The 15,543-nt window shown below is 35.7% G+C and overlaps 1 protein-coding gene across 1 annotated transcript in view; it reads right to left on the reverse strand.

Moving 5' to 3' along the window:
- The window catches only part of MCTS1 (malignant T-cell-amplified sequence 1 homolog), a 111,137-nt gene that overhangs the window by 19,905 nt on the left and 75,689 nt on the right, over nt 1-15,543 (reverse strand). Inside the window, exon 5 of the mRNA XM_090395929.1 lies at nt 7,303-7,370. Coding sequence (XP_090252055.1) covers nt 7,303-7,370 — 68 coding nt within the window. The remainder of the gene's footprint in view (nt 1-7,302; nt 7,371-15,543) is intronic.

Genomic DNA, 15,543 nt, shown 5'->3' on the forward strand with positions numbered 1-15,543 from the left:
TGAAGAAAGGAAGATATCAATCATTACAACAACAACATGTAGTGAATACCCAGAGGAAAAAACTGGTAAGCTCATTCGCAAAAAGTTGAACGAAGGGCATAACATGATAGCTTGGTAAGACGTGTTTCTTCACTCAATTTCATCCCATTTTTTGGAATGAAATGAATATAGGCTTGCTTCTCTTCTATAAGATAAATAGCAAGTGAGTATGAAAGATTGTGAAAAAAATATAGTATAGGCCAGGGATTCTCAACCTATGGTATGCATGTCACTGGTGGTACAAAAACAGAGTATAAAATAAAAGGGTAAATTAACATATTTTTTTTACTTGCAACATGAGTTGAGAATTAAAAATGTATGCACAAATATTTAACAGTTCTACTTAAACTATTTCGTGCAACTAAATGAAAACAATTAGATTTTACATTATCATTAAAAACTTTTGTATAATAATATATAAAAATAATATGGAAGTTCAATTTGAATTTAATATGTATTAATCAAATGACAATGACAGAAAGTAACTTGAATATATTTGATCGGACAACAATGGGAAACAGTTTGTCTGTTGTCGTTTGTTTAGCTGCGAGCTGCAGTTAAGAAAGTAGTGGTGTTAGATTATTGTCATTGAATGCGAGATTTTATTTGTGAAATTGTCATATTTATATGTAGTTTGTGCCAGAGGATAGAAACCAGAACATGAATAAGTGGCTAACAAAGGGGTCCTCAAAAAGATTGAAGGGAGAAATGAGTGTAAACAGGGGAAACAATTCTTCTCTGTCAGAAGCCACTAACTTCATTAATATTACCAGCAGCTACAGATATGGTTATAATAATTTTTTGGCAAAAAGGCAGAAAAACAACTTGAAATGATTCCATTATCCAATGACACCGAATCACGAAGAATTTCAGATTTGTCTTCAAATGTTAAGGAGCAGTTAACAGAAAAAGTTCAGGCTAGTAAATATTTTCCCATACAGTTGGATGAAACTACTGACATTACTAGCATGGCTCATCTTCTTATGTATATATTATATTTATAGATGGGAAAACAGGGAAGGAAGAATTCTTGTTTTGTGAACCACTCCCTGCTCGAACAACCTCAAATGAAATATTTTCAAAATTAGATCAATTTATGAAAATGAATGATATAGAATGGAATAAATGTGTTGGTGTTTGTTCTGATGGAGTATGTGCAATGATTGGGAAACACAGTGGCGTTGTTGCAAAAATTAAAGAAGTAGCTCGACAAGCAAAATTTGTACATTGTAGTATTCATTGTGAGGCTTTAGCCGCAAGAAATATGCCTGTTATGATAACAAGCCAAAAGGCTATTTTACCAGCGACATAATTTAAGTTTAAGGGAGATGGTAAATCCCGTATTATTCTACAGCTGGGTACAAAACTCGGATCGAAATCCTAGAGTTTCATGCCGAAAAAACTATCGGCGAGTGCAAGTGTAAGTAATCACTTGGGTAGTACAACACCAGGGCAACTCGGAGCAAAGGTGGAACAAGCTCCGTCACTATCCTTAATATTCTCTCATAATATTTACATAAGTTTAAGGGAGATGGCAAATCCCGTATTATTCTACAGCCGGGTACGAAACTCGGATTGAAATCCTAGAGTTTCATGCCGAAAAAAACTATTGGCAAGCCCAAGTGTAAGTAATCACTTAGGTAGTACAACACCAGGGTAACTCGGAGCAAAGGTGGAGCAAGCTTCGTCACTATCCTTAATATTCTCTCATAATGTAAAATGCAGCTCCTAGGAGATGTATTACTGTTTTACATTATGAGATGAAGTCACTATCCTTCTTTTTGATGAGACCTCAAAAAGGGTTGAAACCGGTCCGGGTAGTGACCTCTTCTCATAATGTAAAACAGTAATACATCTCCTAGGAGCTGCATTTTACATTATGAGAGAATATTAAGGATAGTGACGGATCTTGCTACACCTTTGCTCCGAGTTGCACTACCCAAGCGATTACTTACACTTGGGGTCAGCGATAGTTTTTTCGGCATGAAACTCTAGGATTTTGATGGATTTCGATCAGAGTTTTGTACCCGGCTGTAGAATAATACGGGATTTACCATCTCCCTTAAACTTATGTTGCCGGTAAAATAGCCCTTGGTTTGTTATTGTAGTAATGACAATATATAAGTACACCAGTTTAGCAATTCGTTAGTAGAGGTATGTGTAAGTTCGGTTCACTTAAAACCTTGATATTCCAGGTCTACCTACTCACTGATGAGATCTCAGAAAAGGTTGAAACCAGTCTGGGTAGTGAACTCTTCTCATAATGTAAAACAGTAAAACATCTCCTAGGAGCTGCGTTTTACATTATGGGATAGTGATGGAACTAGCTCCACCTTTGCTCCGAGTTGCCCCGGTGTTGTACTACCCAAGTGATTACTTACACTTGGGCTCGCCGACAGTTTTTTCGGCATGAAACTCTAGGATTTCGATCAGTTTCGTACCTGGCTGTAGAATAATACGGGATTTACCATCTCCCTTAAACTTAAATATGCCTGTTGTTCTGAAGACAGTTTTGAATGAAAGTGTGAGAATTGTTAACTTCATTAAGTCCAGAACTATGAATTCACGACTAGTTTCCATTTTGTGCAATGAAATGGGTGCTGAACATGATTCTCTTTTACTTCAGATCGAAGTTAGGTGGCTGTCGAGGGGAGATGTATTGAGCCGCCTGTTTGAACTTCGTTCAGAAGTGCAATTTTTTCTCTCTGACAAATCCTCAAACTCAGATTTGAATTATTTCACTGATGAACTGTGGCTTGCCTGCTTGGCTTACTTGGCAGATTTATTTTGCCACCTCAACAAGCTGAACACGAGCTTGCAGGGTGCACGTACTACCTTATTCTTGGTACAGATTAAAACTGCGGCTCTTAAGAAAAAACTTGGCTTCATCATTAAAGACATTAATACTGGAAACACATGCTCCTTTCCACTGTCAGATGCTTTCTTAACTGAGAATGAAATTCTTCTTCATAGTGAACTGGCAGTGAATATAAAGACGTATCTTGGGAGTCTAATCACACAGATTTCAAGGAATACTTCCCTGAAAACCTGGCTTCAGAATTTTGGATTAGAGAGCCGTTTTTCATTGATGATACCTTACCAGAAACATTAACTCCTTCCGAGAAAGATGAACCAATCGAGCTCTCCTGCGACGGAAGTCTCAGGCAAACGATCAAGAGGATGGATTTAACAGACTTCTGGTTGGCAAGAAGAAATGAATATCAAATGATCTCAAAAAAGGCTGTAAAATTTCTGTTGGTGTTTGCAACTACTTACCTTTGTGAATGTGGGTTTTCTTCTCTCATTTATATCAAAAACAAGTACAGGAATAAGTTAAATGTTGAACCCGATTTAAGACTCAAATTAAGTCAATTGAAACGAGACATTAAGAAGCTGTGTTTAGCTAAACAAGAACAACCTTCACACTGAAACAAGAATGTAAGTTCTGTAATTAAAAATGTTACATTTATAGATTCTACTGACTAAGTTTATTTGAGAACTGGAGTAGCATTATCAGGAATATGTGTTTGTAAAAATTTGTTTATGTATTCACTCATTATTATTTTAATTTTTAAAAATTACACATTTTACAGAACAATCCATTGAATAGATATTCAAAGAGTATCTGTTTCTCCAATAAATATCTGAATAAAATAATAAATAACTAAATAAATCACTAGTATTGTAGAGAAATGCTTATTTTGCCCCTGGGACCAACAAATCACGCTTTTCCAGAATAAATTTGCTTACTGGTACATCTAATATCCTGAATTAAATATAGTGGTACACCACTGGAAATTGACAAGTATGTGTGTTGTGAGGTGGGGATGGGGAATACCATCAGGACCAGGGGACTTGTAGTATCCAAGCTGTTCAAGAATTCTTCTGATGTCTTTGTGGTGAAAGAATAGAGACATATGAGTAATGTTCTTGATGAAGAAGGAAGTGATCTCTTGATGATTTATTGCTGCTAAGACTGATGCTAGGAAATTAGCTTTATATGTGAGCGATGATACAATAGCACCATCTGGATGTGAGGTGAAAGGCACAGAAGAATAGCAGCTGCATCCCATACTCTTGGTGAGGGACCAGAAGACTTTACTGCTGCTTGTAAAGCTGAACTTGTCTTGAGCCAAATATTGGAGAACAAAGGGCTGTGGAATGGTTGGGGGGTTGAGTAGAATTATGGGTGAAAGCCTTCATTCCGGAAAGAATTATTTCAGTTATTTGGTGAGAACATTTGAAGCAAGAGAACAGAAACAGTAACTACACTTTGGAAAGGAGTAGAAATCGTGGAAATCTTAGCGGTCATCTCATTGGCCATTGTAGTGCCCAAAGGATACACGAGTGAGAAGAGACTGAGAATGACTGGGTGAAAGCTGTTCCGTCTAAGAGAACAAAGTGAGTTATGGTCAGTTACCTAGAGCTGGCTAACATTCACAGCATATATCACACAGCATGATATCACCACCAAACTTACTGGAGGTCTGCAGGGGTTGAAAAAGTTCATGTTTAGTCTCTAGTGCAGGGTTTCTTGATTATGCAAAAAATAAATAAAAATGTCAACCTGGTTTGCCAAGTGATTAACATGCCCACTCTCCAACCAACAGGTTCAAATCCCACTACGGATGTTTGTGATTGTCTATAAGGTGGGAGATGAAGTTCACTACGTAGTGTGAGACCAGTGTCCAGCTTAGTGGAAGTCCTAAGTAGCTTGAAAAAGTTCCATGTTTGATCTCTAGAGCAGGGTTTTCCAGACTAAGTACAACATAAGAAATACAAAAAATAAATAAAAATAAAATAATTTCATGGATGGAAGGTCTCATCCACAATAAAAAAAAAATTATTTTGTTTTATACCAGACCTACAAACGAAAGGTCACAATCTTACAGCACCTCAATACCATGTGTGAGTAAACTCAGATGGAACTTACCTGGAAAGAGAGAAGTAAGAAGAGGTCCAAGGATTTTAGAGAACGGTGAAGACTATCTAGCATTCCGGTGATAAATGGACAATTTGTGTTAGATCATGCTAAGAGCAAATATCTTGGCATTATTTTCAGTCTTGATCAGACTGGAAATAGAGAAGTGCAGCCAATTTTATTTGAGGACACTGACATTCCCAAGGAAAATGATTTCACTGCTTGGGTATGTGGACTGCATAAAATCAATCTCTTAAGAGAAAGAATGAAAATGGCTAGGGTGGTTATCATTTGTTGTCTGTGTCAAAAAAATTGATAGAGACAACAAACAAAGAAATTTTGAGGGAGTATATGAAAAAGAGGAGATTCTAGGTTTGTCGATTTAACATTATGGAAGTCCTTATTGCAACTTGGATTTGCAAGTTAACACAAATTACAAATAATAAATTATCCTATTGAAACACTGAATCAAACATAGAAATGCATTAGTATGCAAAGAAACTTATTATAAAAAATAAAAAAAAGCATATTCTAAAGAATTACAAGCCTGTTCAATATATTTGTTATGCACAATTAAGAAAATCTTTACTTTAAAAGAAGTCATTCTTTGCACTAGTAGTTTCATATGCAAAATAAAAAATAAAGAACTGTGTGCAACAAAAATGTGTGAACTTAAAAGTATAATATAATCATAATAATATAGTTTAAATATGCTGGTTTCCATAAATTAAGCAACAAAGAGAAAAATCAAGCTAACTTGGGTGGGGTATGAAAGTTAGTACATTATGTAAAGATGTGATGCTGAGTGATTATTGTATACCGTGGACTGACACTATTAGCAGTATATGCAAATAAGCCATGGAATAAAAGCAGGCAATTTGGAGTGGTTTTCCATTTCACACTAGAGTGACAACAAGACATTTTGTGATAGCAAAATTCTTGGATATGGGTGCAAAACATTATTTAATTGATGACTTCAGGTGGCAAGCCACTGTAAGACTAGAGGCAAGCCAAAGTCAAGTGGAGGTAGCCAGATAGTTGCATGAGAGTTATTCAGTGGCTCACAGACTGTGGAACCAATTCCAACAGTCACAAACAGCATCCCAGAGATACAGTGAAGGAAGGCTACTGGCTGCAACCAATGAGTGACTGATATCTCCAATTATCTGCTTGTCAAAACAGGAGTGCTATCACAATTCAGCTACGATCTGACCTCACATGGGCTACAGGAACATTGGTATCTGCTTCCATTGTGTGGAGAAGTTTTCACAAAGGTGGACTATATTCTAAGCAACTGGTAGTCTGCATGCACCTATTCCCATGCCACAGGAGGGAACATTGGAAATTGACTAAGTTCCACATCAACTGGAACCAAGAACAATTAGGGTTGGAACTGTTTACAGACAAGTCCTGATTTGTTCTACAAAGAAATATCAGGTGTGCTATGATGTGGAGAGAACAAGGGACATGTTATCATCCCCTCTAACATCCATGAAAGGGACATTTATGTTGGAGGTAATGTTTGGGAATGCATGACCTTCATTTACTTCCTAGCACAACCACAAATGCTGCAAGTCATAGAGACAAAGTCCTGGACCCCTGTGTTCATCTGCATGCAGGAGTAATAGGAAAGACATTTATCCTACAGAATAATGCTTGTCCTCATCAAGCAAAGCCCGTGGACCAATATCTACAAGAAAATATTAATGCATGTATGAATTGGAAAACCAGGTCTCCTGACCTTACTCCTATCAAGTATGTCTGGGATGCTCTAGGAAGACATTCTGCTACTTTCAATCCCATTTCCCAAAACTTTGAGGGACTTAAGAGAGCTTTGCAGGAGCAATGGTTGTTATTAACAACTAAGCTCCTGGACACCATTATAAACAGTATGAAACATTGTTGTGAGTGCTATACCGCTGTGAGGGGTAAGCACATTCCTTATTGAGGAATGTGACAATCTCATTTTGACCTCTTGTTTTTGACCATTGTCTTCATGTACCCACTTGTTAGTGAATTAAACTATTTGCAATTTTGTGGGTGTTTCTTTCACATGTCATATCATACTGCTTTCCATTGGATTGCATAAAAATTCATCATACAGTTCCCGAGTTATTATGATTTTACTTTGTTCCTTAATTTATGGAAACATGGTTGATATTTTCCTTAACTTTCAAGAGATAAGGAAATTGATTAAAGAATGCTATTTTAACATTCATATTTGCCTGATCCCTAAATCCAGGATATTATTTATTATTATAGCCTCAATTATTTTTTTACATTATTTTTTTTCATATTAAACAAATTTTAAATACATACAAAAACTTCATATAAATACTTACATCTCATCTGTACTCAGTGATGTTATTCCTACTGCTAAAGCATGTTGTTTACCTTCTGCCATAATAGCCTTATCAATATATTAAGGAGCCAAAACTTCAGAACTTCTGATGTAATGAGATATTATTATTATTATTATTATTGCATGAGCATTTCCATGAAGTTTGAAGACTCATACCACTAACTCACTAACTGATAAAGCGCTCACAACTGACTGGCAATCCATTCATCTCATTCACCATTCTCCAAGCAAAAAAAAAACTAGTGCTCCCACCCTTGTTAACCACGCTCTTACTCACCTTCCAGGTGAGACTTTGTTTGCCCTCTCCCATCAGTTCCTGTACATTTGTCACAGCAATAATCTCACATGGATAACAGATACCTGCAAAGTATAGTCAGTAATTCAACTATTTAATCTGATCTGCTTCTGTCACCTCACTACCATCACCACTTGTTAAAATTATCCTTCAATAGTCATTCTTCTTTTACTTGCCACATTTCAAAAGAACTATTTGGAATATCCTTTGGCCTGCTTGGCTAATTTCTTCTCATAATCAGATTTTGGCTTCTCATCATACTGGTCCTTTCTTTCCTAAGCCTCATATACTATACTGATAATGAGTTTGCTAATTTACCCTCGGCAACGTTTTTCTTTTCTTTGTAGCTCCTACTTAATAATACTGCTCATCCATTTAACTCCTACGTGATTTATCTTCCTGACATTGGGTATACAGTCTGATACTGCTTCCTTCAAATACCCCATGACTATCTTCCATATACTGGCATCCCTCCCCTGCAGATTCATATGCCAATGGAACTGTTCCAGCTGTCTCTAAGCTTATCATATCACCAGTGGCCCTGTAGTTCAAACACATCTTCTTAACTGAAAATTCCATGTTTACAGCCTCTCAAGTCAAGACCAAATGATCACTCTCTCCAATTGGAGGCAATAGTCACCTTGGTTATGAACAGGTCATCTAATTTGATGATTAGATCCAACACTATCACATTTCAAGTCCTTTCCATTACATGCTGCTTCAAGTAATTATCTTTTAGTAAGTGTATAAATTCCATTTCCTTCCTACCATACGATCTTTCTTTTCCATCCAATTGATGTCTCTGTAGATGAAGTCCCCATAATTACACAATCTGCACTCGTGCTAATTTACTGGTGCATGTCTTCCACATCATCCCTTACACCACCTCCCCAGTTTATAGTAGCAACCAACTGTGTAGTTTGTCCTACTGGTCTCTACTGCAGAACAAACTCATTTCAGGAAATGTAAAACAAAGAATTGTTTTTCATTAGGGTTCAAATCACAGCAAACAAGTCAGCCACTGATACAACCTTCACAAACTTCGGCATATATGAAGGCTATATATTCAAATCTAGGTTCTAGGTTCAAATCCTGTCTAGGAAGGATCTGTATAATGGCTTTTCAAATGAAAGTGATTGAGCTGGTCTCAAATGGGCAAAGTTCTCCCTCCCAGAAATTCAGGTTTTTCACTTTATAATACAGATACAGACAAACCAGCCAGAAAATTGGACACAATTAAAAGACTAAATACACGGACATCATGTATGCTTTTACTTCAGCCATAATTCCAAACAATAACTTAAGGAATATCAACCGAAAAGGAGGGGTGGGGGAAGGCTTAGTGACGGTTTGGTTCATTTGGAATTATTGCTAATGCAAGCAATAAGGCTGCCAGATGCCTATTAACTGCAAGTGTTCTCCAGGTTTCCATCTTGCCCATTCTACAAATTCCTAAAAACAAGCAGAGGAATTAGAAAATTATTATATTGGCATAATTAGTATTGCATGAAATTAAGACCAAAATGGATAATATCTTTTGAAATAACAGGACTAAATAACAATTCTAGGTAATAAACTTGAACAGAAGAAGAGGCCTGTGTAGTTCTGGAAGTGGCATTTGCATCTGTAGTGCTAGGTGCTGCTGAAGAAAGCCATTCTCAGTCTGAATCTAGTTACTGACTAATGGAACATTTTATAACCATTTCTTCGACTGGTTCTGGAGCTAGACCATCTTGGGCATGGGTAAGCAGTTTTTTTCACCCAGGAACTTGGGTTTTTCATCTCATAAACTCAAGAAATTGACTGTAGAACCTCCCCCCCACTAATAATATAGTGTTAAATTTAACGACGATAAAATGGTGAAACTTGCCTGCCTCTCATCATCGAATGTCATTTATAATTAGTGATTGTATTGGACTAGCTATTTCTGACTGGCTACCAGTGGAGATTGAACTGCCCTGCCAATCCCCAAAAGTTAGAGAGGACACTTACTCCTATAAGGAATAAAAGTTTAGCAGATTTATGTAGACAAATTTCAAAATAGGAAATTATTATTATGCTACATACTCTGATGTTATGATGAGAAAGAAGAAGGAAGGGGATTGCTTCTTTCTTCGATTCTTCTTGCCCACACAGAGAAATCATGTGCTAGGTCTTGTGGCCTTTCATGTGTGGATCAGGTATATATATATATATATATATATATATATATTTATAAAAATAAATTTAACTGACTAGAACCCGAGAAAGTATAACAAAAACCTTTAATACATCACGACTAGTTTCATCGGCGCTCCGACTTCTTCAGGTGAGAAATAAAAAACATAAGACATAAAAATAACAAGGTAAAAAACATGGAATTTTTATGTCTTATGTTTTTTATTTCTCACCTGAAGAAGTCGGAGCACAGATGAAACTAGTCGTGATGTATTAAAGGTTTTTGTTATACTTTCTCGGGTTCTAGTCAGTTAAATTTATTTTTATAAATGTATACATCCCGAGTAAATCCTAATTTTAATAATATATATATATATATATATATATATATATATATATATAAACCATATGCTGTTTTGGGTAATTATCTTTTAGCAGTTGCACAAATTTATTTATTTCCCTCCCTGTGACCATTCCTCCTTACAATCTATGTTCCCATGGTTAAAATCTTATCATAATAATTACTTCACCTACATTCTTGTGCTAATTTGCTAATGCAAGCCATTTACATTCCTCCTTATACAGACTGATTAAAAAAGATGGACTCAATTTTGTAAGTCTATATATCAAACATAAAACAATGATGTAAAGTATATTTGATTATACTCACAATAAAGTTTATAGTTGTTCAATGTGCCCTACCCCCTCTGGCTGCATGGATAACATCAAGACAGTAGCTGAATTCGTCTCATGTTCTCCTCCGATACACAAGGTCTGCACGAGCTTTTTCCCTTACACAGACAACCTGTTTGCTCAAATTGATAATTCTGACAACAAATGCTCTTCCTCATTGGCGGTTTAATGTTGAAACGATGATGAAATGCACACTGCAGCAGTCGCCAACTTGGTTTTAATGAGCTCATGAATGCAAAAAAATTTTGTGCTGCACAGTAGCCATTTTGCTCACAACTGATGCTGCTGCATGACTGCGCTAGGCAAGCACTCTAGCAGTAGTATTTCAAATTATAGGACCTCCTCTTTCAAATGTTATGTAGATCATTCACATAAGAGGTATAGATCAAGAAATATAGCCATAAAAAATTGAGTCCATCTTTTTGAATCACCCTGTATTTCCTAGGCTGCAGCAACCAACGATATATTTCATCCTACAACAACCACTGCAAATTTAAATTCTAATCTCCAAACCATCTTCAATGGAACTCAGATTTGCAGGCGTTGTCGATTTCAATGCCTGCAAAACAAAGTTCGGCCTTATTTCCCACAAAAAACATCCATGTTCTTCCAGCTTTATTACCTTTGACATTCAAATCTCTAAGCAAAATGAGATTTCTCTCCTTGAATAAACACATTAAAACCATTGCCTCCTCGACATCAAAAAAATTAGGATTCCTCCTTCGCCCGAGGAAGTACTTTACCTCTGAACAATTATTAACTCTGTATAAATCACAAATTGAGTACTGCTCATTCAATGGACTGGCTAAGATACTACTCAGACTGGTTTCAACCTTCATTGGGGTGTAATCAGCGACAGCCAGACCAGAAGAAATACCAGGGGTTGAATTAATGCAGAAATCATATTTCCAATATATGTAGTTAAAAGGTGTATCGCCTTATTATTAAAATACTCTGGATCAGAGGAATTGTTGAGAGTTTTTCACTTGGTTAAAAATTAAAGTTGCCAAGAAATTATATTCTTGTTTAAAATTCTTTATCCAAGTGTAATGCACAGCAATATACACTTCTTAAAGGAAGTGTGCTTTACATTACGGGATGTTACAGCAATCGATGTGAAGTCATCAACCTCTATATAAAAATAGCCCAGTCATGAAGATACTTCACATGCAGACTTTGTTTGCTTAGCTTGGATAAAGAATTAAACAAGAATATAACTTCTTGAAAAATTTAATTTCTCACAAAGTGAAAGTACACTTTCAACATCTATATATCAATGGCATTGCGTGCCCATTTAGATTGGGTGTGATGTCATGTGGCTTATGCAATCTATGCTACAAAATTCACATCAGTTTATTATTACATGCAACTCCAAGGAGTCCTTAGACTCATCGAGGGAGGGCCTAAACATCGTGTCAAGAACTATCCAACATTTATGCAATGTCTATCATACTTTGTTTTGAACTCATTCATAGTCATGGCACTTCGCTCGGTCACTAGCTTCATCCTCTCCACCCCTCATCACCAAGAAACCCTGGCACTCCGATTTGCATGCAGCAGTAGTAGTAGTCAAGATGGGGTCTTATCAAGCCTCGATAAAGAGGCTTGATAAGACCCCATAAAATAAGATAAGACATCTCTGCTCGTCAAAGTATTCTTCAGTAACCAAGTGATCTGCTTTAGCCACTTCTGCTATGTGCCCCCTAAACTTTACTCCCTATCCACAAACACTCCCAAGCCTCTGGCTTCATCAATTTCCTGGAGTACAGTTTCACTAATGTGGTATACAGCTGGTAATCTTTTCACCCCAGAATGCATAACCTTACACTTTGCCACATTAAACTGGCATCCATTTTCCTTTGCCCAGTCTGCCAATCTATCCAAATCATCTTGCAAAATTTTGACATCTGTATTAACTATTGTTCTATCCACTTTGCATCATCAGCAAATAACTGAACAGTTTCTTTTAGATCCTTTCTTATATTGTTAATGAACAAATTAAACAGTAGCGATCCAAGAACAGAACCCTGTGGCACACCACTAGTCACAGGCCTTCTTTTGGATTCTACTAATGAATAAACTACTCTCTGATATCTCTCCATCATCCACCCTCCTATCCATCTTGTCAACCATATATCCATCCCCAATGTACTGCAGTTAATTGATTAGAATTTCACATGGTATCCTGTCAAAGGCCTTTTGCAAAGTCCAGCAGTATTTTATAATACAGCTGTCACTGTATTATAAAATGTGAGCAAGTTACTGAGGCATGACCTACCCTTTACAAAATAATTTGACCATATGATTGCATTTTTACTGATGTATGAAAGTTTTAAGAGTGCATAGTGCATCAGCACTCGTCTTAATTGGTCCAATGAAATTAATTATAGGATAACTTTAAATACTTTAATTTATCAATTCATATAATTTTAAATATGGAAAGCATAAAGGTCAAATGAACAATAGCTATGCTTCATGCAAGTCGTTGATGTAAGAAGCACAAAGAATTCGGCTTTGTGGTGAGATTAGATTATCACTGGCAAATATTAGAGCGAGACACAGATAATTTGAATTTTGACACAATTTTTAAATAGCAATATAACATGCACAGAAATCAGAAAAAGTAATTGCTTGTGAAATTATTATTTTTCTGGATTGAACCAAAGAAAGGCTGAAATAACTTGTTTTACTTATTTATACACAAGTTCTAACCTCCTTCGACTATTATCATACAATCCGTGAAGGCTATGGCAGAAAACAGGACATTCAGTAGATCATTGATACTGTTTCCCACTATAAATATGGGCAAAAAAAGTTATAAATTATTTATTCTATAAATAGAAAATTACTTGTCTATATCAGTGTCCTAAACATGTCAGTTTATATTCACACATGAAAAAAAGATGAAACTCAGAAAACAACAGCAATTAATGACAAATGACAATGTTCAAGTGGATTGGTTGGCACAATAACCAATCCACAAAAACCACTGGAATGCTAAGAATTTGACCTACAGCAGCATCTATACATCTGTTTAAAGGGATCAAACATGTCCATATTTGTGACCGCACACGAGGGCTATTAACCTGAATGCGATGCAATGTTTGCATGTCAAAAAGTGTCCGCTTCATGAAGCATTAGTATAGTATATTGTGTTTAGGAAGCGTGCAAAGCCAAGAAACAATTAGGGGAGTCTTTAACAGGAATAAATGCAAAAATATAATATCAGTGATATCGCTATTTAGTGGGTGTGCACTGCACACCTAAGATACCCTGAATATATGCCCCTGATACATATAAATACACACACACACACATACATATCAGTGGCGTCGTGTGCTCATTTCAGTTGGGGGGTGCTATTATGTGGGTTATGCAACCCGCGCTACAAATTTCACATCAATTTGACCGTAAGCATGGCCGTACATCTGCAGAAAATTTTCCAGGGGAGGGGAAGCTTGGAGACAAATAATTACATCAATAAATTTTTATAATTATTGATTTAATTAAATAATTATATCAATATACGTCCTTTAGCTTTTTTTGATATAATTATTTGTCGATGTAAACTATAAATACATTATTTTCATTTTGCATCGATTTTAATGATCTTTAATTCTTGGGAAAAAAAAGTATTCAGAATTAATAGTTTTTGGCACAATTTCATATATTAAAAATTGACGGCATATTTTATTAAAAATCAACTAATTAATTAATCATAAATTATTTCAGTTTAAAAGCAAAAAAAATCATAAAACTAACAAGTAAAATAATGTTAAATTACATACACTTATTAAATTTACAATCCACACTTCACTCTGTAACTCACTAGACACAGAAGGCAAACTAACCGGTCACTGTTCACAAATTAGAAAAAGATGAACCAAAAACAGGAAGACGTGTTTTATTGCTGCAATAAAGCACGTGTTCTATGGCTACCCCGCAACAGGCCAACCCATAATAAAATTTTAACACAGACAAACATTCCCAGGGTTGAGGGTGTAAGATTGCATATCTCAATCAATTTTACGATTATAATTTGTGGAAATTTTTAATCGATTATGATGGAAATGTCCCCCCGCAGACGCCCATAAATGTGTGATTGCATTTTATCGATGTATGAAAGTTTTGAGAGGGCATAGCACATCAGCAATCATCCAATGCAATTAACTGCAGGATAACTTTGAATACTTCTGCATAGAGTGGGGGAACAATCTGTTTTAGGATTGATTAGAAAACAACAATGAAGGAGAATGCTATATTTGGTTAGTATATTTGAAATACTCAAAGATGAAAATATGTGAACCATCATTCATAAGACATGTGAGAATAGGAAAGAATAAGTGTGAGTAGAAACACTTTCATTAATGGTAAAGAATAATTAATAATTATCATTTGTGATATGTGTGTCCTATAAGTTGCTGGATAGAGCGAATAACATGATCGTATAAATTCTAAACATGAATAACTGAATTTATTATGGCATAATTTAAAAACAAAACTTATGAGAGAGAGAGTATTGCAGGAATAAATATGGTTTGATGGAGTAGCAAATCATCTCATAAAATTTGTTGCACATGTTATGTGTACTTCTCTGGTTTGTGTATATTTCGCTCCGTTTTCCAAGAATTTTATTTTGTTTACTGAGACTTAGTATGCATAACATCCGATCATTATCGGAATTATCCATACTTTCGGGAATCCTAAATTCATTATTTTTTATTTTATTTTAGTATCATCGGTTCTTCTGTCTTATCAATCTCACACATGCTGGTATTTTGTGGTAGATAATAACATCTTATAACACACAGAATATTCATTTTTATTCAGGAATAGATATTTTTTACTGTTTGTTGTTTCTGAAGACTAGAATAAAAATGTCTCTATACCATTAAAAAAACTTTGCAACCTCAACAGATGTTCTACTGCACAAGCAAAAGAAAAAACAATTAGCATTTTTCTCCTAACATCCACTTTCAAATTTTCAGTTCCAGAGTGTAACATTTGTTCGTAATAAAGCCATCAGATATAGTAAGTGACAAGTGACAACATTCGATTGGATTGGTTGACACAATA

Source organism: Typopeltis vanoorti, chromosome 7, assembly GCF_054136105.1.
Source record: "Typopeltis vanoorti isolate ZY-2024b chromosome 7, IOZ_Tvanoo_1.0, whole genome shotgun sequence".
Taxonomy (NCBI): domain Eukaryota; kingdom Metazoa; phylum Arthropoda; class Arachnida; order Uropygi; family Thelyphonidae; genus Typopeltis; species Typopeltis vanoorti.